The sequence below is a fragment of the Quercus suber genome, unplaced genomic scaffold (assembly GCF_002906115.3).
Source record: "Quercus suber isolate HL8 unplaced genomic scaffold, Cork oak 2.0 scaffold_18, whole genome shotgun sequence".
NCBI classification, from domain to species: domain Eukaryota; kingdom Viridiplantae; phylum Streptophyta; class Magnoliopsida; order Fagales; family Fagaceae; genus Quercus; species Quercus suber.
Genome location: NW_027069483.1, coordinates 231,655 through 259,286, shown reverse-complemented (window position 1 = coordinate 259,286; position 27,632 = coordinate 231,655). Strand labels below are relative to the sequence as shown.

General features: G+C 34.3%; 2 protein-coding genes across 9 annotated transcripts in view; both read right to left on the bottom strand.

The window, feature by feature from the left end:
* Positions 1-255: 255 nt before the first annotated feature.
* LOC112004633 (F-box protein CPR1) overlaps positions 256-27,632 on the bottom strand; it is a 65,119-nt gene continuing 37,742 nt past the window's right edge. For 5 of the 8 annotated variants that reach the window (XR_010623815.1, XR_010623812.1, XR_010623813.1 and 2 more), the window contains one exon: positions 26,957-27,380. Coding sequence is in view for 2 of the 8 variants with exons in the window: in XM_065760445.1 (XP_065616517.1) it covers positions 3,421-4,596 (1,176 nt within the window). In the remaining 6 variants the exon portion in view is untranslated. Of the gene's footprint in view, positions 747-1,440; positions 4,684-26,956; positions 27,381-27,632 lie in introns of those variants that run through there. The other 3 variants (XM_065760445.1, XM_065760449.1, XR_010623814.1) reach the window with 3 other exon arrangements.
* On the bottom strand, positions 17,743-22,132 carry LOC111995621 (F-box protein CPR1). Its single transcript, XM_024027531.2, has 2 exons — positions 20,801-22,132; positions 17,743-18,043 (listed from the first exon to the last, which is right to left on the bottom strand). Exon 1 carries the CDS (start codon positions 21,974-21,976, stop codon positions 20,822-20,824), a length of 1,155 nt encoding a protein of 384 aa, XP_023883299.2. The 5' UTR covers positions 21,977-22,132; the 3' UTR covers positions 17,743-18,043; positions 20,801-20,821.

The following is a 27,632-nucleotide window of genomic DNA, read 5'->3' as shown; positions in this document are numbered from 1 at the left end:
CATGAAGTAATAGATTTTTGGGCTGTTAAGTCAATTCTGTGTGGTATGGCAATTTGGGCTCTCATGCCTACCTTGTGCTGTAAGGATTTTGGGTTTCAGGCCCAATGAGACTGTTGTGTGGCACATGAAAAACACACTATCTTTTACCCTTGAATCTCCTCTAAGATTAAGAATATAATACAAAAATATATATAAACAAAAAAGCACCTGGGCTCTTGGCATTATTGAAGAATGAACAGCAAGGTAACAACACTATTTTTATGCATAAAGAAGTTCATTAGAAAAGTAATTTACTTATTTTTGGATACAAGTAAAGCACAAATTAAAAGTCTGAGAACAACATAAACATCACCAGCAAACTATGCCCCTCCCAAGTTATATTAATATAATCTAAAACAACATTAAACTAATTCAACAACCCATTCCAATATCCTCTATCTACATAATTAAGTACATTACCAAACTCTCCTTCATACCCCTATGACTTTGAAAACAGGTTCCAATCTCCAGTTTATGCAATCATCTTCAAGGAGCTTTTGCAAGAAGTTTTTATTTTGCATCAGCACAACGGCACTATGAAGTCCCTTTCTCTAGATTGCCATCATCAGTTCTCTCAAGTGAAATGAAAGTTGCTTCACTTTTAGATGACACAGTTCTGCTATAGCAATCCATAATCCGCTTATTCCCTGATCTGTCCCTGCACTCAAAAGCACATTCACCAAACTTTTTCCTATTAGAATAGACACCTGCCAGAAAACAAAACTACTTGCCATCCTACACAGTGACCAAAATTGTAAAAATTTCAACATGGGTTTATATCCTGTTTAGGAGTGTTAGGACTGAAAAACACCTCAGATTTGTCAAAATTACAATTTGTCCAGAAAGGTCACAATAACACTTCAAAATTTTCTAAACACTATCTTGCATATCATTAGTACCTTGAACAAAAATAATGCTATCATCTGCAAACATGAGATGAGAACTAGAGTTGCAATCCTTACTCCTTTAATAAAACCCTAAAACTGTCCCTCCATTAAGGCCAGAGACAAGGGATTAAGGTGAAAGTGGATACCTCATGCCACATTGAGGGAAAATAATTTTACCTGGGTAACCATTCATTAGAATCCGATAAGAAACTGAACAGATGCACTGCTAAATCAAATTGATCTTATGAGCACTAAAATTAAAATTTTCCAGCACAACCAAAAATAGGTCCCAACTTAGTCTATCATTTAAAGAATATGTGTGAATAAGAACAATGACATAGTGAACAGAAAGTCTTACTCCTCACTGCAAAGTGTGGCCTCCACAGAGAGAGTGATTTAAAAAAAAAAAAATTACGATTAAAAAAAAAAAAATCAAGCAGTCTATTTAATAAAAATCTCTAAGATGAAGATTGGAAGTGCAGGGGAGATGATTAATCATCTACTCTTGCATTACCTGTTAGCCAGAGTGCTGGGGAGTATGGTGTTCACACTCTTTGGGGTATCTTGGGTTATGCCCAAGGATGCTGTGGAGCTTACTTCTAGCTGGCCAGGAAAATTCAGAAATCATAGAAATGGGGTTATTTGGAACTTGGTTCCTCACTGTATGATGTGGGGCATTTGGAGGGAGAGGAATGCCCAGATTTTTGAAGGCACTGAAAGAGCAATCCATGAGCTGAAGATGACCTTCTTACAGACTTTTCTTGGGTGGACAAATGCATCCAGCATTTCCTCTTTTACTTCCTTGACTGATTTGCTTGATAGTTGTAGCTTTTGCACTTCTTATTTTCTGTTTGTTCTCTCGTTTTCCTCAATACATGTCCTATGTGCTTTGGTTTTTGTTTTGTACTGTCCTCTTTTTCCATCAATGAAGCTTATTTACTTATCAAAAAAAAGATTGAAGTGATAGCACAAACAAATGTGCACAAAGAGTCACACTTGAAAGTGACTTCAGTTGTTCTTTACAACCAAAACAAAACATTTGAAAGTGTAGCCAGAGACAACCACAAAAAACTATTATGAGTTAAGGCTTGCATCATCCATCAACATGATCTAAGTAATACATCACTAGCTGTTAGTTAATGGTATTTGAGAAAAAGCATATATTCTTGAGTGTTCAATGTTACTTATTTGTAGGGTACTATCCCTTCCTCAACAATAATTGATCACTCATGTACTATTTTTATTCATAACACCAATATCTTCTTTCTTAAATTGCTTAAAGCAAATCTTTAAACATTCTCAAAAAGATACTCTTTAACCATCCTTAAATCTGTAACACTAATATCCTCTTTCTTAAATTTCTTTAACCTAAAGAATAAAGTAAAAACATTAGCACCTTAAAAGATGAAATAGGTTTCAGCATTATAAATCAATGAAAGAGTTGTTAGCTTAGTTTCTTGGTCGTTATTTTTTGGGACTAGTTTTAGGATTTTGGGTTGAGTTCCACCTGTAACTTGCATGTCTAATGTCTATAAGGAAATGCTTCCCATTCCTACAGCCTATTGCTGCCCGCAAGTATAGTAGTTATAACTTGCTGTCTTCTATTTCCCTAGTTTTCCTCTATTTTTTCCACCAATGTTGGTATTTTGCTTCTACTTCATACAATTGTGTAATAGAAAATACTAACTCATTCACAAGTCACAAGAGATTAAGAGCGGGAAAAGAAATGAAATGGAGTCAACAAAAAATACATCTAAGCATAACTACTTTATTGGGAAAATTAACGCAAATCATGCTCATGAAGGAAAGAAAGAAAGAAAGAAAAAAAAAAAAAAAAAGATTCTAGAAGAGGAGTATAAACAGGTCATTTCAATTCTTAATCACCAAAAGCAAGCAGTGCTTGCTGGTGAACTGCTTTCTCAATTAACATGCTCTTTAAATGCAGAAGAAAATTTTTAGCATAAACAGATTGAACTTGACCGAATAAGAAACTTATTAGATGAATAATAAACAAGAACATTTAGTATGAGTTTGAAAACATTAAGTTGAAAGGGATCACCTGTCACAATAAAATTGTCAGCAAAGAAAATTTGAGCACTTCTATGTATATATTGTAAATCAAAAGTGGCAGGAAACATGAAATTCTCTTGATAAACAAGCTTGCTCAAAATTGATAACCAACACTAACCACTTTTTTTTATTTTTTATTTATATAAGTAATAAGTGATTAATTTTAAAGAAAATTTGAAATGTGGACAATGAATTGAAGTATACATGCTATGTACTCAATTATCCTTTATAAGTTATTTATCCTAAAGATAAAGCCACTTAATTAAGGTAATCAATCATCAATAAGAAGAATTAACAGAAGTGTCATATTGAAAAGTATATATTCTTATCTAATGTATGATATGATCAATGCCAAGTATATACGAAGAACAAAAGTAAAAACCAGGAAAAAAGAAGAAGCATGAAGTGCATTTTGCCTATTTCCTCAGTAAGTATCTGCACTGTTGGCGGCTTTGTCGAGCAAAACTAGACTCTGCACATAATAATCAACAATAGTTTTCTTATATCCAATAATTCTAAGATCCTTAATCTCTCGAGTCTCAAGATCCAGTGAAATGAGGTGTCCTCCATCCAATTTTAATATAACCTCACCATTCCTTCGAAAACCTAGTGCCCTTGGTATGCTATTACTTGTATAGAAACCTTGACTAGAAATAGGTAAACTTAAAACTTTAGTCCACGAGGACACAACACCATACTCTTTCATAGCCCAGATATGGAGGAAGCCATTATCCTTTCGAAAGAAGGCAATGGAATTCCCATATACAGAAACAGAACACATCAGACCCATATGACCTGGAAATTCTGGCAGGAGTATCTCATGGAAAACCTCGTCACCCAAATCGAAAACCAGAACAAAATTATGAAGGTTATTATCACTAACTCTAAATGCAACCCAATGCAGAGCCCCGTTGATAAATGTCTGTTGGCTACTCCGAAGTAAAATGCATATGGGAGCCAAACCAGTCCTAAGCATTCTCCATTGACCAGTGGAGAGTGTGTAAATCTCAACCTGGGGTCGAGTCTTTTCAAGGTCAAGACTTTCCAGCAAAGTCACAACCCTGACAACTTTATAATCTTTAGTTTTGGGATCAAATCCAAACCCAATAGAGTCGTCGAACCCACCATGCGTAGCGTAGGTCACATTGGGCGAAGGAAGTTTCAGGAACTTTCCAACACACGGGTTCCAAAGACAGAAGCTATCATCACCTTGGAAAAATTTGGAGAGGAAGAGAAGGCCGTTACAAGTACCCACCACACTGTAGTTTCCGTTATGGGGATCAAGGTCAGGAGCATGAAAAGGGTAATCAAACCTGGCGTGTTGGGTGAAATCAGCATCATCTTCGTTATGCAACGCGTAAAATTCTTTCTGATTCTCTGAGCAGAGGCCGATGAAGAGGAGGTTTTGGTTTTTGTTGAGGGAGTGGTGGAGATGGGTGGAAATGAAAGTTGGGCTTTTGATTAGTGATTTCCATGCTTTTGAGACTGAGGCACAGATGATTATGGATTTGATGGGTAGGGAAACGAAAATATTGGTAAGAATCTCATCGGGTAAGGATCCCCATGGAATTATTAAGTTGGTGGTTGTGTTGTCTGACATTGCCGCTACCCCAAAGAGAGAGACAAGGGTTTGAAGAGCTGTAGGAAGGAGTGGCGAAGCCGTTTTAGGGAAGAACAGCCATGAACGCAGAGAGGAGGGGAATTTTTTTTCTAAATAACAATAAATATTAAAATATTTAGTTAGTTGTTGAAAACTAGCATCTGGAGTGTTTAAAACTCGAGTTTCAAGATAAAAATCAAGTTTTTAAGTCTTGATTTGTGAAAAAAATCAAAGTAAAAATCGAGTTTTAAAAACTCGAGTTCGGAAAACGCCGCTATAGGGTTTAAAAATGTCACTATAGGGCTTAAAAATGTCACTATAAAAAATTTAGTAGAAAAATGCCGCTATAAGGCTTTAAAACGTAAGTATAGGGCATAAAAACGCCACTATAGGGCTCCCTGAACCTGGTATTGAACACTTACGAAAATTTTTTGCAGGAAAACGCCGCTATAGGGCTTTAAAACGTCACTATAGGACTTAAAAATGCCACTATAGGGGCGATAAATTAAACTAAAATTTTTTTTGCATGGAACTCGAGTTTCTAAAACTCGAGATTGATGTAAATGGATCTCAATTTTTTAAAACTCGAGATGTCTACTTTCCCTTATAGTTTCAAGCATTGCCTAACTAACTATTTACAAATCATTTCCACAGTTATTCTGCACATTCCCCCGAGAGGAGGGGGTTCAAAGTTGAGAGAGTAGAGAGAAGTGTTCTTTTTTTTTTTGATAGGAAAGAGAAGGGGGTAACGTGCAGAATAACTGTGAGAAACAGTTGTATATGGTTAGTTAGACAACGCTTGAAACTATAAGGGAAACTAGACATCTTGAGTTTTAGAAACTCGAGATCCATATTTGAAAATGCCACAAAGATCTCGAGTTTTTGAAACTTGAGTTCCATGCAAAAAAAATTTTAGTTTTCTTGCTCCTATAGTGGCGTTTTTAAGTCCTATAGTGACGTTTTAAAACTCTATAGCGGCGTTTTTCTGCAAAAAAATTTTATAAGTCCCAACTAGGTTCAGGAAGCCCTATAGTGGCGTTTTTAAGCTCTATAGTGACATTTTCTGGCCCTGTAGCGACGTTTTCCTGCAAAATTTTTTTCTAAGTGTCATACAGTGAGCCTATAGCTCTATAGTGACGTTTTTAAGTCCCTATAGTGGCGTTTTTCGGAACTCGAGTCTTTAAAACTCGATTTTTACTTGAATTTTTTTCCTTCTTAGAGCAATTCGCTTACAAATCGAGACTTAAAAACTCAAGTTTTATCATGGAACTCGAGTTTTAGACACTCGAGACGCTACTTTTCAACATTGTTTTGAAACGTGACAACTATCTAAATTTTTTTATATTTATTGTTAAATGGAAATAAAATCCGAAAGAGAAGTGTTTTTGTTACACAGTACATGAATGATTTAACTGAGCTTGTTATGGTACCCAACAAAAAAAAAAACTATTAAGTTTTTTTTCTTCATGCTCTAATTTCTTTGTGGGTGGCTATGGTTTATATATGGGCTTAGAACTCGAGTCTCAAAAACTCGAGTTCCACGTGGGATGCCACGTGGAACTAGGACAGGTCAAACTATAAAAATCGAGCCTCAAAGACTCGAGGTATGAGCGCACAACTCGACTTTCTAAGACTCGAGGTGCTACTAATCAATATAGTTTCCAAACCGGGTCAACTAACTAGATAGTTAGAGAAAAAAAAATACTTACCTATTTCCTCCAGAACAGCCATGAACGCAGAGAGGAGGGGAATTTTTTTTTCTAAATAACAATAAATATTAAAATATTTAGTTAGTTGTCACGTTGGAAAAGAAAGTTGAAAACTAGCATCTTGAGTGTCTAAAACTCGAGTTCCAAGATAAAAATCAAGTTTTTAAGCCTTGATTTGTGGAAAAAATCCAAGTAAAAATGAAGTTCGGAAAACGCCGCTATAGGGCTTAAAAACGTCATTATAGGGCTTAAAAACGCCACTATAGGGCTCCCTGAACCTGGTATTGAACACTTACGAAAAAATTTTGCAGGAAAACGCCGCTATAGGGCTTTAAAACGTCACTATAGGACTTAAAAACGCTACTATAGGGGCGATAAAACTAAAATTTTTTTTGCATGGAACTCGAGTTTCTAAAACTCGAGACTGATGTAAATGGATCTCAATTTTTTAAAACTCGAAATGTCTACTTTCCCTTATAATTTCAAACGTTGCCTAACTAACTATATACAAATCATTTCCATAGTTATTCTGCACATTCTCCCGAGAGGAGGGGGTTCAAAGTTGAGAGAGTAAAGAGAAGTGTTCTTTTTTTTCTTGATAGGAAAGAGAAGGGGGTAACGTGTAGAATAACTTTGAGAAAGAGTTGTATATGGTTAGTTAGGCAACGCTTGAAACTATAAGGGAAACTAGACATCTCGAGTTTTAGAAACTCGAGATCCATATTTGAAAATGCCACAAAGATCTCGAGTTTTTGAATCTCGAGTTCCATGCAAAAAAAATTTTAGTTTTCTTGCTCCTATAGTGGCGTTTTTAAGTCCTATAGTGACGTTTTAAAACTCTTTAGCGGCGTTTTCCCGCAAAAATTTTTATAAGTCCCAGCTAGGTTCAGGAAGCCCTATAGTGACGTTTTTTGGCCCTATAGCGACGTTTTCCTGCAAAAATTTTTCTAAGTGTCATACAGTGAGCCTATAGCTCTATAATGACGTTTTTAAGTCCCTATAGCAGCGTTTTTCGGAACTCGAGTCTTTAAAACTCGATTTTTACTTGAATTTTTTTCCTTCTTAGAGCAATTCGCTTACAAATCGAGACTTAAAAACTCGAGTTTTATCATGGAACTCGAGTTTTAGACACTCGAAACGTTACTTTTCAACATTGTTTTGAAACGTGACAACTATCTAAATTTTTTTATATTTATTGTTAAATAGAAATAAAATCCAAAAGAGAAGTGTTTTTGTTACACGGTACAGGACTGATTTAACTGAGCTTGTTATGGTACCCAACAAACAAAAACTATTAAGATTTTCCCTTAAATAAATATATATATATATATATATATGTCTCTCATCCTCTAAAATATTTAGATATTAACCTACAAGAAAAGAAATAAATAAATAAATAATTCATGCTCCTATAACTACAAAACAAAATAAAATAAATATGGACTAAAGAAAAATCGCGCACAAAATAAAAACACTTATTTTATATGTTATACTTTGTTGATATGTTTTATAATATGAAATGTTTAAAAAATACTGATTTTGTATGTAGTATTTTGTTGAATATGAAATAGATTTTAGTTTTTATTTTCATAATTTTTTTTTTTTTTGGTTTTAAGCTTTGGCCCCCTAAGTTATGTTCCATCCCTGCCAACAAGTGTTTATGTCTGGTTTGTGGGATTTTTTTTTTTTTTTTTTTTTTTTTTAAATTAGTCACAAAGTACAAAACTCCAGGTACGATGCCCTTCAACATAATAAACGTAAATTTCGCTGTGAATGGTTGTCAAAATGGGATTTGTGGTTATCACAAATGGGATCTATTCCTACTTGAGATGAACTGTTGAACCATAATAATTAGGTGTATATAAAATTTTCTTTTATTTTTTCTATATATATCTATTATCTATATTTCTATAATCTTCATATATATCCATATCTTATATCTATAACTATTTAAAAAGTTTTTACCTCTTTTGATTTATACTTAAGGTAGATATGTAAAATTATTAATTTTAAAATACATTAATTTTAGATAAATTTAAAAATACTACGTTTTTTAAATTCAATTTAAAATAAAATTTTTCTTTAGATAGTTTAAATATTTTTTTTTTTTCTAGTCTCTTTTTTCAGGTTATACCAACTATTTTCAAAATCCTAAATTTTAGCTTCTTTTATTTCCTCCCATTTTTAGGAGAAATTATTATTCAACAACAGAGGATGAAAATGGTCCTCCTAATCAATGAAAGATCACCTATGAAATTTTGAGTTAATTCCTAAAAGATAAGAAAAAAATAAAATAAAAAATACCAGGTGATGTCACTTGCATAAGTAATAACATTTTATTGGTTGGAGGACCACTTTAGCAATCTTCCCTTCGGTGGACTAAATATTTCTCATTTTTAGAAGGAGTTTCTCCCCTTTTTAAATTAAATTTATGGTTTTTTTTTCTCTACTTGAATTTTTTAGCTCCAATATTTTGGTTAATTACTTTAAAAATGTTTTATTTTTTTAATTTTATATAGGTAGAAATTTTTTTAAACTACTAATAACTACGTTTAACATGTTTTTTCCTAAAAATTAGACCAATATTTCTATTTAAATATAGAGAGTATGATTCTCAATATATATATATATATATATATAGAGAGAGAGAGAGAGAGAGAGAGAGAGAGAGAGAGAGAGAGAGAGAGGAGGAGTGCCACTTCAAACATTTTTCACACAAAATCTCACACAATATCTTTTTTTTTCTTAAAAATTAGTACACACCATCTTCATATAGATATATCTCACTGGTCTCCTTTTCAATTTCTTTGCTTTTGGATTGCTCAACTTTTTTTACTTTACACAACCCTCTAATTTTAGAAAGGTTGTTTCTTTTATATTGTTGAAATTATTTTTTTGTTAGTTTTGTGTATTTTTTTCTCCAAATTTTATACTAATCTCATGTCTTTTTTTTTTTTTTTTTTAATCTCTTCTTCTTTTTCTCTCTCTCAAGTCTCTTTAGGTAGTAACTTTTTGGGGTTAACATTTGACATCATTTCATTGTTGTCTTTTTATTATTATTATTTTTTGTGACTGATATGTAAAATGACAAGAAAGTCAAAACCTGTATACAAATATATATTAGATAATTCTGTGTCTGTGTAGTACACACAATGGGTAATAATCACTACTTTTTAAATTATTCTTCTTCCTTCTCTTTTCTTTCACTATTTTTTTGGAAAAGGAAAACATAATCCAAATCCTTTTTGTCCCATTTTTATAAGGGAAATATTAAAATAATAAATATTGTTGACAACTTTTTATTTTTCTTATAAATAATGTCAAAACTTTTCTATTATAATTTATTAATAATAAGGGCAACCGTTAACATGACATTTTTTATAAATGGTAATTTTCGAATTATTAAAAAAAAAAAAAAAAAAAAACAGTGATTGGGGTTTCAACATGCAACAAGCCGTTAACTCTCTGAATTTGTGGGGTCTAGGGAGACATCATGATTGCTTGCTGTGATAGTTAAACAACGTCGTTTACCCCAAAAAAAAAAAAAAAAAAAGATAGTTAAACAACGACAATCATGGGCATGGGCTTTGGTCAGTGATGGTGCATAGGTTTACTTGCATATGAGCAATTTTGAGTGCAGCACTTGGTCCATTTAATTCAAGGCAACTCCTTAAAAAGCCCACTTTGATTTGCTAGACATCTAGGAATAGGAATAACTTGTTTTAAGTTGGTTCCTTCAACTATGAGGTCCTACAATCATTGGTAATAGTTAAGGTTAGATATGGCAGTATCAACATCTGCAAACATCAATACATAGATCCTATCACTGCTTTTGGTACTCCAGCTGCCATTTTATGAACATTGATGATAGGGATATGCATGATTTTGGGATTTGGGGATTGAGTTTAATAGGCTTTTGGGTAGTACCAGTTAGGTGAAAGCTATGGGAGAATGTGTGAGGTTTTCGAACGTGGAGTCGTTTATATACCTTTGGCATTTTGATAGTTGGTGATATTGGTTTGGTATATGACTTTATGTTTGGTTCATATGGTGTTATTGGTGTGGTGTGGTTTTTTGTTTTTTTGGAAGGAGTATTGAATATTTTTGGAGTGTTATGAGAAGAATTGAGATTAAAAATCATGATTTTGTTTCAGGTTGATGTACTTTATAAAAGATGGGGAGTGAAGTAGAGTGAATGAGAATCTTTTTTTTTTTTTGGTTGATAATCAATGAGAATCATATGTAGATAAGGGATTTTGACTACTTTATTAGTTCTTTACTAAGAATAGTAAGATGGTCTTCCTTAAGCATTTCCTAAATGGGGCAAGTGATCTAGATAGCTAGAGTATGAATATTTAGTCATCTTGAGTGGATTTAATGTTTGATTAAGCTTTATGCAAAGATCAAAAGGAGTCTCATCATCTTAAGTCCTATCAAGTATTGGGATGTTGACCAAATGTAACTTGTTACACATTAGCTTGTCAAAGGTCCATAAGGTTGGAGAAGATGTGCCAAGTTCATGTGATCAATTAATATTGAACTATTAGAACTCTATTGAACATACTTTTTGGCCATCCAAACCATGAATTCTTGTGTTTCCCCTTTTTCAGATTCACATGGTTATGATTATGGATCATTGATTTTGTACCGAAGTCTTATTCAAATGAGAAGAAATGTGAATCTTTAGATTTTTCCTAGAGTTTAGGCAATGGCTTCTCATTATTTTTAAGCTATGGCTAAAATTAGTAAGGAGAGCTTCTTTTACTTTCCCAATGTGCTAAGAGTAAGATAGGGGTTGTCATCTTTTACCTTGGGCTGGTAGTATAAGATTTTTAGTTGGAAAAGTGAGGTCTTGATTCTGTTAGAGCATTTATATGTTGGTGTTCCTAAAATTTTTTCCTATTTTAGGATAAGAATTGATTTTTCTATTTTAGCTAACTACTTTTTAAAACATTCACATCTCATTTTTCTATTAAAATATTAGGCTTTTTAAATTACTTTTTGTTATTTCTTCCACTTTTTAAGACACAAAAAAGGAATAAAATAAATGTTTAGGAAATGAACAATATTTCCTTCAATATATAAAAATGATGTAGCAAATTGTTATTCTAGGAATGTGTAAATTATTTTAGGGAATGAGTGAAGAAATCAATATGAAGCTTTGTTACTTCTTTTGGAGTTCATTTCCTAAATTCTATCTCTTAACCTTTATTTTGGGAGGTTAATGTGAATGCTCTTATAAATGCTCTAACAAATTGTTATTCTTTCTCAGTATGGTTTATCACTTTATCTCATTAGCTTCTAGCTGGCCCTACCCTTTATACTTTATCTTTTCTCCTTTTGTTATTCAACGGACTTGGGTCTCTTTGGGCCTTTTCTTAAATCAGTGAAGGGCTTTTCAACCCTAAAGGCCTAAATGGCCCATTTGATTTTTTTTTTTAGTAAGATTTTTGCCTACCAGGGTAGTAGATTAGGGCCTTGGGTTTTGAGGAAGAGCATCATGGGCTTCAAGTCCAACCCATGAGATGAAAGAATGTGGGCTCTTGGGCTCAATACGTGAAGTAATAGATTTTTGGGCTGTTAAGTCCATTATGTGTGGTAAGGAAATTCGGGCTCTCATGCTTACCTTGTGCTGTAATGGATTTTGGGTTTCGAGCCCGTTTTGTATTGCAGTGAGCTTCAGGCTCAATCCTTTAGAGATTTGAAAATTGGGCAAAAGGCCAACTCATTTAGGCCTAAAAACACAGAATTTCCCAATGAGATTGTTGTGTGGCACATGAAAAACACACTCTCGAGTCTCAAGATCCAGTAAAATGAGGCGTCGTCCATCCAATTTTAATATAACCTCACCATTCCTTTGAAAACCTAGTGCCCTCTGTATGATATCACTTGCACCAAAGAAATCTAGATTAAAAACTTTATTTACTTTTGGATACAAGTAAAGCACAAAAACAATGTCCGAGAACAACATAAACATCACCAGCAAACTATGCCCCTCCCAGGTTATATTAATATAATTTGAAACAGCATTAAACTAATTTAAAAACCCATTCCAATATTCTCTATCTACATAATTAAGTACATTACCAAAGTCACTCCTTAATACCCTTATAACTTTGAAAACATGTCCCAATCTCTAGTTTATGCAATCATCTTCAAGGAGCTTTTGCAAGAAGTTTTTATTCTGCATCACCACAATTGCATTATGAAGTCCCTTTCTCTAGATTTCCTTCATCAGTTCTCTAAGTGAAATGAAAGTTGCCTCACTTTTAGATGACACAATTCTGCTATAGCAATCCATAATCTGCTAATTCCCTCATCTGTCCCTGCACTCTAAAGCACATTCACCAAACTTTTTCCTATTAGAATAGACACCTGTCAGAAAACAAAACTACTTGCCATCCTACATAGTTATCAAAATTGTAAAAATTTCTTTCACTAATCACTGCTTTTTATTGAACTCTGAAATTCATCATCAAAATGCAGTTAAGCATTCACTTTTAGCTAAACTCTACCATGACTTTAGGTTGAACTTAAACCATCCCAAAATAAATAAATAAAAAAACTTTGCCCCTAAAAACCATATGTAAACCATTATACACCCACTATCATAGCCACAATAGTTGCATTATAAAGTTTATTTTCAGAGAGAACATACAACCATCATACTAATCACAACCTTTCTAATTAGGTTTGCTAAGAATTCATTCTAATACCACTCACTGAAGCAAACCATATTTGGACAAGAGAAAAACAAAGGTTCCACAGTTTCCTCATATTTACCACACATCACATGTGAATCAGAAAATACAACTTTTCTTCTACTTAGTTCAGACTACACAGGAAAAGATTATTAATTATTTTCCACTAAAAAATGTGGTACTTAAAAGTTTCCTAATGAGAGGATACTTAAGACAAAATCTATCACGATCAATTAGACCTGCAACAGTTTGCACAGAAACTCTCATCTCATAATATACCTTGTCCTTCATCTTAAACCAAGGATGATTCAGTCAAAATGAAGTACCATCCCCAATACACCATTTATTTATTTATTTATTTTATTGGTTAATTACACAAGCACTCGATGAGTCTTACCTATAAACTCGCCCTCCAATCCATCTTACAGTTTTAAGGGGAGGAAGTGTCAGTTGATACCTTTCCAACCCTAGAGGTCATTGGCAACCCATGATCTCGCCATTAGGTTCAGCTAACAAAAAATATACCTTTCCAACCCTAAGAGTTAGAGGGTTTAACCTTGACAACAAACAATTTAAAATAGAAATAACTCCCCAAAATTGCTTTGCTACCAAAGCCTTATTTAGAGGATCCATTTCTCTATATCGTTGTGGTTTTTGAGATATCTTTTCAACTACAGTTCTAAAAAGCTGTGTCTTTTTCTGATCCATATCTAAGTTAGACCCAAATACTTACTAGGTCCATCCTCTTTTTTTACCTTAAGAAGAGCTAACGGGGTTTATATCCTGTTCAAGAGTGTTAGGACTGAAAAACCCCTTAGATTTGTCAAAATTACAATCTGTCTAGAAAGGCCACAATAAAACTTCAAAATTTTCAAAACACTATCTTGCATATCATTAGTACCTTGAACAAAAATAATGCAATCATCTGCAAACATGATATGAGAACTAGAGTTGCAATCCTTACTCCTTTAATAATACCCTGAAACTGTCCCTCCAATAAGGCCAGAGACAAGGGATTAAGGTGAAAGTGGATACCTTATGCCACATTGAGGGAAAAGTATTTTACCTGGGTATCCATTCATTAGAATCCAATAAGAAACCGAACAGATGCATTGCTAAATCAAATTGATCTAACGAGGACTAAAATTAAAATTTTCCAGCACAACTAAAACGAAGTCCCAGCTAAGTCTATCATTGAAAGAATAAAGTGTGAATAAGAACAATGACATAGTGAACAGAAAATCTTACTCCTCACTGCAAAGTTTGGCCTCCACAGAGAGAGTGAGTTTTTAATATATATATATATATATATATATATATGAGATGGGTTCAGGTTACACTTGGTGTAACTTTAAAGAGTTACACATTTTTTAAACCATTGGATTTAAGTAGATCCAACGGTTAAAAAAAGACCCTCATTATTACAAATATTTTTATTAGAATCTCATTAATTACCCTCATTTATTACATTCTAAACCTATCTCTAAACCCAACAAAAATTGACAACGTCTCTCTCTCTCTCTCTCTCTCTCTACATTCTAAACCTACTTTTCTCTCTCTCTATCTCCTCCTCCATTGCTCCTCCACCATTGTTCCACCTCCATAGGTTGCCGGCAGGGAAAAAAAAAAAAAAACCTAGTCGAAAACTGTTTCTATTTTTCCTTTCTTTTTTGTTGTAAGAGCTCTGTTTTTTTCCCCCCCCTAGTCTGGGAGGTATCGACGAAGTCGAAGCCGAAGCCAGAGCCCCTACAGGCATTGTAGCTATGAAGAGTGCTCTAGTGGGGGATGTGGTTCTAGCAAAACGGGACACACGAAGGCACTCACAAAATTTTCCTCCTAAAAATTGTGTCTGGGAGTGTTCTGAAGGATCAATTTTTGTTTTGTCTACAAGCCCTTTATCTACATTTCTTCAAATTATTCTGCTTAGGGGGAAAATTTTGGTTAGTGAATTTCTTACAAGATTGACATCAATGTGTTGTAGATTTTAATGGGTAAAGAATTCTTACTTAGCCTGTCTTGGGTCCTTACCATAATGCAATGAGTACTTTATGCAATTACATCGTTGCTGATTGCACCTTTATGTTGCTCTGTAGGCTTTACATTTTCTATTTTCATTTTCTGTTTTTAATATGCTAATTGAAAATAATTTTACCAGCTTTAAATTTTAATGTGTTGCAGGATGATGATGATGATGATATTAGTGGTGATGAGGATGAGGATATGTATTTTGGTTCTGCTGAGGATGATGATCAGTCTGATGATGAGCCTGAAGAGACACCTAAGAAGGTATAGAAATATATCTTGTATTCTCTATAACTCTCTCTTCTATCTATTTGAATATTTTTGACGTTGCTGATGTTTTTATAAATTGTTGATATCACCTCTTTTTGTTGAGGGTTGAATCAAGCAAGAAGAGACCTTCTGAATTCGCAACTAAAACCCCAGTCCTTGCTAAAAAGGCAAAAGCATCTACTCCTCAAAAAACTGGTGAGTTTGTTTCTATGTTGTCCAAATTTGTGGTTGCTTGCTTTTTAAACTAAGGGTCCAGGGGTTTGATGATCATGTTTTGTCCCACAATCAAAGTTGACTTTCCATTTCTTATTCTGGTTGTGTTATTTGTTTTCTAAAAAGTCAAAGTTGATCACATGGAAAAATATCTATGTTTGCAACAGTTTCACTCTCTTTTCATGTGTGTTTAATTCCATATCAATTGTTTCATCTCGTCCACGCAGATAGGTCATGCCTTTTGTTGTGACATGATTGGAATCAATTATTTTTCTGGAAATATGTATCTTCCTGTGACATGATTGGAATCAATAATTTTCTGAGAAAAGCTTACTAAACTCTGCACCTTTAACATGATTTCCTATTTTTTGTTTATATGCTTTAGATGGTAAGAAGGTCGGTGGTCATACAGCAACTTCACATCTTTCCAAGAAGGGTGCAAAGACTCCTGCAACTAGTGAGCAATCTAAGCAGAAGTCCCCAAAATCTGGTGGTTCATTCTCTTGCCAAACCTGCAGCAAGTATGTTTACTCACTCCACTTTTCTCCAATTCTATAACTGAGGTTGCTTTCTAGTCTCACATGCTTCTCCATATATGCACATGACTTTTGGCTCTGAAGTTGGTCTTCAGTCCCACACTAAGGCCAAGCATGCTGGCGATTAGTGACTGGGCTATCACAACATTTGTTGCTGTAGCATGACCTGGATTTTCCTGGAAATAGATTCATGGAGAGCTAGGGGTTATTAGAATTTGGCACCATACATGAGAGAAGGTTCTAGTTGCATGTCCTGTTTTTGGACTTTGTCTTTTCGGATTTAGTTCTCTCATATTTTTGGATAACGTAAAACCAGGTTATTTTTACGGTTATTATGATTTTTTCTTCTTGCTTTTTAATCGGCTTTTATTTTACATAACATGGGAGAATGATGGAAGTCTTGGGAGAATTATGAATGCATCGGATCCAAGTGTCTTTATCAAATGAGAGAATTTGGCTGCAATTGTTCGATATGACTAAATAACTAAGTAACTAAATCATTACTTAAAATAAGCACAAATAGTCTTTACATCAACAGTATGGTCTATGTAACTCCGTGGCGAATATTGTCTATGGTGTGTACTGATTGTTTATTAATACTTAAATTTGTTTCTTTTTTATTTTTTTGGTAGAATTTATCAAAATTAGTAGTTTAGAAAACTGAGAATTGAGGCGTAATCAAAGTTCAAAATTAGGTTATACTAAAAACCAACAAGAAGATTAGAGAAGATCAAGTGTGTGACTTATCCAGGCTTTCGTGTGAGTTAACAAGTTTTTGAGTATCAATATCTTTCCTGTCATGAAGTCACATGAATCTATTCTTAAGGGTGAAGGAAAAATAAGTTACCTGAAAATATGCAATTCTGTTTTTGACTTTTTGGTGCCCAGTTCTACTTAACGAGCTAAGTCGAAACCAATTCAACATCGTGTGCATTGAAAATTACCTGAAACATGGAAGAGAGAGAGAGGACGTTTGATTTCTTTTGCAAATCAATCTAGCTCTAACGCAAACTACTATAGAAACCCGAGTGCATAGTCTGTCATTAATATTCAATTTTGAATGAGGTTAGTCCTCGTTTTATGATATATCGATCAAAATGATTTGGGAGAGCCAAAATGGGGTATTGATATTTGATATTTGTCCCCTTTTTGTTTGACTTCTTAGGAATATAGGATGCTGTTTCCAACCAAAAAATAAATAAAAATAAAGAACACCTCATTTTGGATTTCTTGTTTACTGATGTTTGGTCGTTGTAGCGATTGGAAAATATGCGTCGTTAAGTTTGGAAAGTTGGTTTGTCCAAAATTAATGATGTTTGAGTGATTGGAGAAGTGTTTGTAAGGTGGAAAGTAGGTTTGCTGTTGAAATCAGACAATGGAGAAGGTATTGAAGCCAGAGCAGTAGGTGCATAATAGAGAATGAGAAAGGCAAGGTTGTCAAAAAATCCAAAAAATAAGATCCTATATTATTTGGGACAAAAACAATTCTTTAGCTCAGAATGACCTTTCAACCAAAATTGATTGAAAATGCCAGAACAATTACAAATGGCTTGATATTTCAGCACAACTTGAAAGTTGAGAGAGAGGGGGGGGGGGGGGGGAAGAAGGATAAGTACACTGGACTAAATACCAGTACAGCAAATACCAACCATATTGGCTGAAATGAAATAGCATTCAAAGTATTGCAAAACATAATACACGAAAGCTAAAAAGTTGAATAGCTTAATACCCAATGCAAATCCTAATAATGTCAATAACAATGAAACCAATTAACAATCCCAAAGCTATTACAAACCCAAAACATAATAACATCAATTGCCAAATAGCAAATTTTTTCACTGCAGTCAAATAGCAAATGTTTTCACTGCAGCCATATCCCTAAAGGCATCTATAATAATTCAAGACCTCACCTACGACTCTCAGAAGCTAACAATTTGGTTGCAGGTACTTTCCTTCTCATGCATAAACCCTGTCCTCTGCTGCTGCACTCAACAACCTGTACATAAATTTCATGGTAAGCTGCAAATAAAAAAATATTGGTCCTTAGAAGCAGGGATACCTGAACCTGCAAAACTCATAAGATATAAGATCATAACTTTCCTGTAAACTATGGTAAAATAAGGTAAAAAAGAGTTCATAGAAAACTAAACCAAAGGCAAAACCATGGAAATTTGATCGTTCCCCTGATGTGTGGTGGTTTCAGAGAATCATTGACAGTAAAATCATTCATGCATATATCTGACTTCGGCTTCGACTGTGGCTGTGCCTTCATTGGTACCTCCCAGACCGGAAAAAAAAAAAAGAAAAGAAAGAGCACTCACAGCATAGAGAGAAACGTAGGTTTAGAATGTAGAGAGAGAGAGACAAACAGAGAGAGAGAGTCAGACGTCAAATTTTGTTGGGTTTAGAGATACGTTTAGAATGTAATAAATGAGGGTAATTAATGAGATTCTAATAAAAATATTTGTAATAATAAGGGTCTTTTTTTAATCGTTGGATTTATTTAAATCCAATGGTTAAAAATGTGTAACTCTTTAGATTAAGAGTTACACCAGATGTAATTTGAACCCATCTCTATATATATATAAATTAAAAAAAAAAAATCAAGCAATCTATTTAATAAAAAGCTTAAGATGAAGATTGGAAGTGCAGGGGAGACTATTAATATCTAATCTTGCATTGCCCGATAGCCAGAGAGTTGGGGAGTATGGTGTTCACACACTTTTGGGTATCTTGGGTTATGCCCAAGGATGTTGTGGAGCTTACTGCTAGCTGGCCAGGGAAATTCAGAAAACATAGAAATGGGGTTATTTGGAACTTGGTTCCTCACTGTTTGACATGGGGAATTTGGAGGGAGAGGATGCCCAGATTTTTGAAGGCACTGAAGGCAATCATGAGCTGAAGATGACCTTCTTACAGCTTTTCTTGGGTGGACAAATGCATCCAGCTTTCCTTTTTTCTTCCTTGACTGATTTGCTTGATAGTTGTAGCTTTTGTACTTTTTATTTTCTTTGTTCTCTCTTTTCCTCAATACAGTCCATGTGCTTTGGTTTTTGTTTTGTACTGCGTCTTTTTCATCAATGAAGCTTATTTACTTATCAAAAAAAAAAGATTGGAAGTGATAGCACAAAAAATGTGCACAAAGAGTTACACTTGAAATGACTTCAGTTGTTTTTACAACCAAAACAAAACATTTGAAAGTGTAGCCAAGACAACCACAAAAAACTATTATGAGTTAAGGCTTGTATCTCCATCAACAATCTACAGTAATACATCCTAGCTGTTAGTTAATGGTATTGAGAAAAAGATATATTCTTGATGTTCAATGTTACTTATTTGTAGGGTACTATCCCTTCCTCAACAATAATTGATCACTCATGTACTTTTTTATTCATAACACCAATATCTTCTTTCTAAATTGCTTAAGGCAAATTTTAACCATTCCAAAAAGATTCTCTTTAACCATCCTTAAATCTTTAAACCAATATCTTCTTTCTTAAATTTCTTTAACCTAAAGAATAAAGTAAAAACATTAGCACCTTAAAAGATGAAATAGGTTTCAGCATTATAATCAATGAAAGAGTTGTTAGCTTAGTTTCCTGGTCTTATTTTTGGGACTAGTTGTAGCTTTTGTACTTTTTAGTTTCTGTTTGTTCTCTTGTTTTCCTCAAATACGTCCTATGTGCTTTGGTTTTCGTTTTGTACTGTCCTCTTTTTCTATCAATAAAGCTTATTTACTTATCAAAAAAAAGATTGGAAGTGATAGCACAGACAATCATTCCTAATGTTTTAGGATTTCGGGTTGAGTTCCACCTGTAACTTGCATGTCTAATGTCTATAAGGAAATGCTTCCCATTCCTACAGCCTATTGCTGCCCGCAAGTATAGTAGTTATAAGTTGCTGTCTTTTATTTGCCTAGTTTCCTCTATTTTTTCCACCAATGTTGGTATTTTGCTTCTACTTCATACAATTGTGTAATAGAAAATACTAACTCATTCACAACTCACAAGAGATTAAGAGAGGGAAAAGAAATGAAATGGAGTCAGCAAAAAAAAATACATCTAAGCATAACTACTTTATTGGGAAAATTAACGTAAATCATGCTCAGGAAGGAAAGAAAGAAAGAAAGAAAAAAAAGATTCCAGAACAGGAGTATAAACAGGTTATTTCAATTCTTAATCACCAAAAGCAAGCAGTTCTTGCAGGTGAACTGCATTCTCAATTAACGTTGCTCTTTAAAAGCAGAAGAGAAATTTATTAGATGAATAATAAACAAGAACATTTAGTATGAGTTTGAAAACATGAAGTTAAAAGGGATCACCTGTAACAATAAAATTGCCAGCAAATAAAATTTGAGCACTTCCATGTATATATTGTAAATCAAAAGTGGCAGGAAACATGAAATTCTCTTGATAAACAGGCTTGCTCAAAGTTGATAACCAACACTAACCACTTTTTTTAAAATTTTTTATTTATATAAGTAATAAGTGATTAATTTTAAAGAAAATTTGAAATGTGGACAATGAATTTTAAGTATACATGCTATGTACTCAATTATCCTTTATAAGCTATTTATCCTAAAGATAAAGCCATTTAATTAAGGTAATCAATCATCAATAAGAAGAATTAATAGAAGTGTCATATTGAAAAGTATATATATTCTTATCTAATGTATGATATGATCAATGCCAAGTATATATAAATAAAAAAAGTAAAAACCAGGAAAAAGGAAGAAGCATGAAATGCATTTTACCTATTTCCTCAGTATGTATCTTCACTGTTGGTCGAGCAAAACTAGACTCTCCACATAATAATCAACAATAGTTTTCTCATATCCCATAATCCTAAGATCCTTAATCTCTCGAGTCTCAAGATCCAGCGAAATGAGGTGTCCTCCATCCAATTTTAATATAACCTCACCATTCCTTCGAAAACCTAGTGCCCTCTGTATGCTATCACTTGCACCAAACAAATCTAGATTAAATAGAGGTAAACTAAAAACTTTAGTCCACGAGGACACAACACCATACTCTTTCATCGCCCAGATATGGAGAGAGTCATTATCCTTTCGAAAGAAGGCAATGGAATTCCTATATGCAGAAACAGAACTGGGCATCAGATCCATATGACCTGGAAATTCTGGCAGGAGTATCTCATGGAAAACCTCGTCACCCAAATCGAAAACCAGAACAAAACTATGAAGGTTATCATCACCAACTCTAAATACAACCCAATGCAGAGCCCCGTTGATAAATATCTGTGGGTCATGCTGAAATATAGTGCATATGGGGGCCAAATCAGTCCTAAGCATTCTCCATTGACCAGTGGAGAGTGTGTAAATCTCAACCAGGGATCGATTCTTTTCAAGGCCAAGACTTTCCAGCAAAGTCACAACCCTGATCACTTTATAATCTTTAGTTTTGGGATCAAATCCAAACCCAATAAAGGCGTCGAACCTACCATGCGTAGCGTCGGTGACATTGGGTGAAGGAAGTTTCAGTAACTTTCCAACACATGGGTTCCAAAGACATAAACTATTGTCAGCGAGGAAAACACTGGAAAGGAAGAGCAGGCCGTTACAAGTACCCACCAGTCTGCAGATTCTGTTATGGTAATAAAGGTCAGGAGCATGGAAATCAAACCTGGCGTGTTGAGTGAAATCAGCATCATCTTCGTTATGCAATGCGTAAAATTCTTTCTGATTCTCTGAGCAGAGGCCGATGAAGAGGAGGTTTTGGTTTTTGTTGAGGGAGTGGTGGAGATGGGTGGAAATGAAAGTTGGGCTTTTGATTAGTGATCTCCATGCTTTTGAAACAGAGGTACAGATGATTATGGATTTGACGGGTAGGAAAACGAAAATATTGGTAAGAATCTCATCGGGTAAGGATCCCCATGGAATTATTATGTTGGTGGTTTTGTTGTCTGACATTGCCGCTTCCCCAAAGAGAGAGACAAGGGTTTAAAGAGCTGTAGGAAAGAGTGGCGAAGCCGTTTTAGGGAAGAACAGCCATGATCGCATTCGCAGAGAGGGGGTTCAAGACTTAAGGGTGAGAGAGTAAAGTAAAGAGGAAGAGTTTATTTTTTGTTTTTGTTTTTATAAAAGGGAGTGCTTTAGTTAGAGCATGCATATTCCGTTTTTACCCGATGAGGAACACGTGGCTAATAAAATATCAGAAGGTCCAAATCAAACCAACTCAAAATATAATTTCTCTCTCTTTACCAAACCCAAACCCAAACCCTTCAGCAGTCTCCCTGCCAAACCCACCACACATACACCACCACCCTTGGGCATGGACGGCAAGGAGCCATAAGAAAGGTGCGGGAGACACCACCAAAGTATGAGAAGTGCTGATGGCACTGTCAGCCACCCATACACCAACGTTTATTCGGTAACAAACCGCTGAATCACAATGCTAGATCTTCTGCTAAAACACTGGAAACTTTGATATTAGAACTAGATGTTATGAGAAAATCTAGATCTAGAATTTAGGGATTTTCTCATCATTATCTATCGAAGTCGCTAGGATTTTCTCACTTGGAAAAATTGCTTCAGGTACGAAGCTCATGAATTAAAAGTACACAAGTTTCGGCTAAAAGTTCTAATTCTAACATCAAAGTTTTTTTTTTTTAATAAAAAAAACCGTCTTATATCTCACAGATCTTCATCTCATTAGAAAGTTCACTTGGTAATTTAATTCTTTGTTTCTATTCCAAATTCCACACTTTGCACCGTCTGGTCTTTTGAGAAAGTGTAAGAAAAGATTGAAAATTTGATATCTTGAAGCTTTTATCCTAAAATGGAAGTTAATTTTTATCTGGGTAGTGTTTTTTTTTTTTTTTTTTTTTTTCATATGTTTACTTAAAACCCAGATGGAGCATCGAATAGGAATAGCCATGTTTTGTAAAATTCGTCTACCTTTTTTTTTTTCTTTTAAATCTCAAATTTTAAAAACTAAACCAAGGAAAATGCTGGAATTAGATTACATTTTCCTCAGTTTCTCGGTATCAATCGGTGGCCAATTTGACAGCTTCGACACCATTCTGATGGATTCTCGCCGTCTGTTGCCAAGGGTGTTGTTGAATGGGCGGTGACTTCCAGGTTTAGCAGGGACTGTGGAGAAGGATTTGGGTTTGAGAAGAAGAGAGAAAAATTATGTTTTGATGTGCTTCCTTTTGACCCTTAGATTTTTTATTAGCCACGTGTTTCTCATAAGTGTAAAAAGGGGAGATAATGGGAGGCTTTTTAATTGGATGGGAGTTGGTTTCAATTTTTTTAGTTATTTAGCACCATAAAAAATTACTTTATCTACTTATTTTACAAAACATTTAGCAGCAGTGGATCTATTTTAATTTTTAACTTTCAACACAATAGAATAATAAAAACATTACAATAAAATAATACATCTCACCACTGCCACTGCCACCACCCTGCCCACAGTCTACTCCTATCGCCACCACAACTCCCAAAATCAGCCTACAACTACCCAAGAAAATCAACCCACAACCACAAAAATGAAACCCACAGAGCTACGATCGTAAACCAAACAATCCGAAACTAGAAAAATTCCATGAACCTAGAAAAATTCCTGTAGAAAGGAGTGAACGGAGAGTGGAAGGCTTCGGTAGAGAGTGGATCGGCCGGTGAGGAGTGAATGGAGTTGGGTCAGTGAGTGGGTTGGCTAGAGAGAGTTTTTGCTTTATGGAGATGGGTCAGCGGCGGAGCTTCAGAGATGGTGAGCTTTGGAGAAATGGCAAAAACAAGAAAAGGCAAAAAAATGAGGGAAAGGCCGGCGAGAGTCTGAGCTTGAGAGCTGTGAGAGAGAGAGAGAGAGAGAGAGAGAGCGACGGGCAGAATGAGAAAAGAAATAAAGAATAATAAAAAAAGTAAAGAAGTATTATTTTAATATGTGTAGGAATTAAAAAAATATTTTAAAGTTTTAGCTTTACCTTTCGTACGAAGCCAAAAGTAGCTTTCATACGGAAGCTTGAAGCTAATTTTTTTTAGCTTTACATACACTGATGCAAAGCATTTTTTTGTGTTTTGGTGAAACAAAAATAGCTATATAGCTATTTAGCTTCATTGCTATGAACGCTCTTACATGGTACTCGACTGATTTAATTGAGCTTGTTATGGTACCCAACAAGTGTTTATGTCTAGTTTGTGGGATTTTTTTTTTTTTGGGTAAAATAACACCAATCTTTAAACAATTTCGTTAGTTAACAACGTTCCTAAATTATTTAGTAAATTAACATCTCGAGTTTCTTAGACTCGAGTTCACTATAACAAATTGAGCATAAAAGAACCCAAGTTCTAAGAGGAAAAGTGGAATTTTGAATCCGTTAAAGCATTTATATGTTGGCGTTTCCTAAAATTTCTTCATATTTTAGGATAAGAATTGACTTTTTCTATTTTAGCTAACTCCTTTTTAAAACACTCACATTTACATTTTCTATTAAAATATTAGATTTTGAAAATTACTTTTTGTTATTTCTCCCCACTTTTTAAAACACAAAAAGGAAAAAAAATAAATGTTTTGGAAATGTTCAATACTTCCTTCAATATGTAAAAAAAAAAAAATGCTGTAACAAATTGTTATTTTAGGGATGTGTAAATTATTTTAGGAAATGAGTAAGGAAGCCAATATGAAGGTTCGTTACTTCTTTTGGAATTCATTTCCTAAATTCTATCTCTTAACCATTTTTAGGGAGGCTAATGTGAATGGTCTTATAAATGTTCTTACAAATTGTTATTCTTTCTCGAAATGGTTTATCACTTTTAACTCATTAGCTTCTAACTGGCCCTACCCACTATACTTTATCTTTTTCCTTATTTTATTCAACGGATTTTGGTCCTCTTTGAGCCTCTTCTTAAATCAGTGAAGGGCTTTTCAACCCTAAAGGCCTAAATTGCCCATTTGATTTTTTTTAGTAAGATTTTTGCCTACTAGGGTTTGCTTGGTGTAGATTAGGGACTTGGGTTTTGAGGAAGAGCATCATGGGCTTCAAGCCCGACCTATGAGATGAAAGAATGTGGGCTCTTGGGCTCAAAACGTGAAGTAATAGATTTTTGGGCTATTAAGTGCATTCTGTGTGGTAAGGAAATTTGGGCTCTCGTGCCTACCTTGTGTTGTAATGGATTTTGGGTTTTGAGCTTGTTTTGAATTGCAGTGAGCTTCAGGCCCAATCCTTTAGAGATTTGGAGATTGGGCAAAAGGCCAACTCATGTAGGCCTAAAAACACAGAATTGCCCAATGAGACTGTTGTGTGGCACATGAAAAACACACAATCTTTTACCCTTGAATCTCCTTTTATGATTAAGAATATAATACAAAGATAAATATCAACAGAAAAGCACCTGGGCTCTTGGCATTATTGAAGAATGAACAGTAAGGTAACAACACTATTTTTACGCATAAAGAAGTTCATTAGAAAAGTAATTTATTTATTTTTGGATACAAGTAAAGCATAAATACAAAGTCTGAGAACAACATAAACATCACCAGCAAACTATGCCCCTCCCAGGTTATATTAATATAATTTGAAACGACATTAAACTAATTCAACAACCCATTCCAATATTCTTTATCTACATAATTAAGTGCATTACCAAACTCACTCCTTAATACCCTTGTGACTTTGAAAACAGGTTCCAATCTCCAGTTTTTGCAATCATCTTCAAGGAGTTTTTGCAAGAAGTTTTTATTCTACATCAGCACAATGGCACTATGAAGTCCCCTTCTCTAGATTGCCATCATCGGTTCTCTAGATGTGCTAAAAGTAAGATACGGGTTGTCATCTTTTACCATAAGCTAGTAGTAAGATTTTTAGTTGGAAAAGTGGAATCTTGATTCTGTCAGAGCATTTATATGTTGGCGTTCCTAAAATGTTTTCCTATTTTAGGACAAGAATTGACTTTTTCTATTTTAGCTAACTATTTTTTAAAACACTCACATCTCCTTTTTCTATTAAAATATTAGATTTTTTAAATTACTTTTTGTTATTTCTCCCACTTTTTAAAACACAGAAAAAGGAATAAAATAAATGTTTGGAAAATCAACAATACTTCCTTCAATATATAAAAATGCTATAACAAATGGTTGTTTTAGGAATGTGTAAATTATTTTAGGGAATGAGTAAAGAAGTTATTATGAAGATTCATTACTTCTTTTAGAGTTCATTTCCTAAATTCTATCTCTTAACCTTTTTTTAGAGAGGTTAATGTGAATGTTCTCACAAATGGTTATTCTTTCACCTAATGGTTTATCACTTTATCCCATTAGCTTCTAGCTAGCCCTACCCTGTCTACTTTATCCTTTCTCCTTTTTTATTCAACCAACTTGGGTCTCTTTGGGCCTCTTCTTAAATCAGTGAAGGACTTTTCAACCCTAAAGGCCTAAATGGCCCATTTGTTTTTTTTTTGGGTAAGATTTTTGCCTACCAGGGTTTGCTTAGAGTAGATTAGGGCTTTAGGTTTTGAGGAAGAGCATCATGGGCTTCAAGCCCAACCCATGAGATGAAAGAATGTGGGCTCCTGGGCTCAAAATGTAAAGTAATAGATTTTTGGGTTGTTAATTCCATTCTGTGTGGTAAGGAAATTTGGGCTCTCATGCCCACCTTGTGCTGTAATGGATTTTGAGTTTCGAGCCCCTTTTGAATTGCAGTGAGCTTCAGGCCCAATCCTTTAGAGATTTGGAGATTGGGCAAAAGGCCAACTCAGGTAGGCCTAAAAACACAGAATTGCCCAATGAGGCTGTTGTGTAGCACATGAAAAACACACAATCTTTTACCTTGAATCTCCTTTAGGATCAAGAATATAATACAAAAATAAATATCAACAGAAAACCACCTGGGCTCTTGGCATTATTGAAGAACGAAGAGTTAGGTAACAACAATATTTTTATGCATAAAGTTCATTCGAAAAGTAATTTATTTATTTTTGGATACAAGTAAAGCACAAATACAAAGTCCGAGAACAACATAAACATCACCAGCAAACTATGCCCCTCCTAGGCTATATTAATATAATCTGAATAGCATTAAACTAATTCAACAACCCATTCCAATATTCTCTATCTACATAATTAAGTACATTACCAAACTCACTCCTTAATACCCTTATGACTTTGAAAACAGGTTCCAATCTCCAGTTTATGCAATCATCTTCAAGGAGCTTTTGCAAGAAGTTTTTATTCTGCATCAGCACAATGGCACTATGAAGTCACTTTCTCTAGATTGTCATCATCGGTTCTCTAAGTGAAATGAAAGTTGCTTCACTTTTAGATGACACAATTCTGCTGTAGCAATCCATAATCTGCTTATTCCCTGATCTGTCCCTGGACTCAAAAGCACATTCACCAAACTTTTTCCTATTAGAATAGACACCTGCCAGAAAACAAAACTACTTGCCATCCTACACAACGACCAAAATTGTAAAAATCTCTTTCACTAATCATTGCTTTTTATTTAACTCTGCAATTCATCATCAAAATTCTAGTACTTCCATGCAGTTAAGCATTCACTTTCAGCTAAACTCTACCATGACTTTAGGTTGAACTTAAACCATCCAGAATTCAAAAAAAAAAAAA

Bases quoted from the DNA above. Each gene is read 5' to 3' on its own strand.
- LOC111995621 (XM_024027531.2), bottom strand. From the start codon at position 21,976: ATGTCAGACAACAAAACCACCAACATAATAATTCCATGGGGATCCTTA.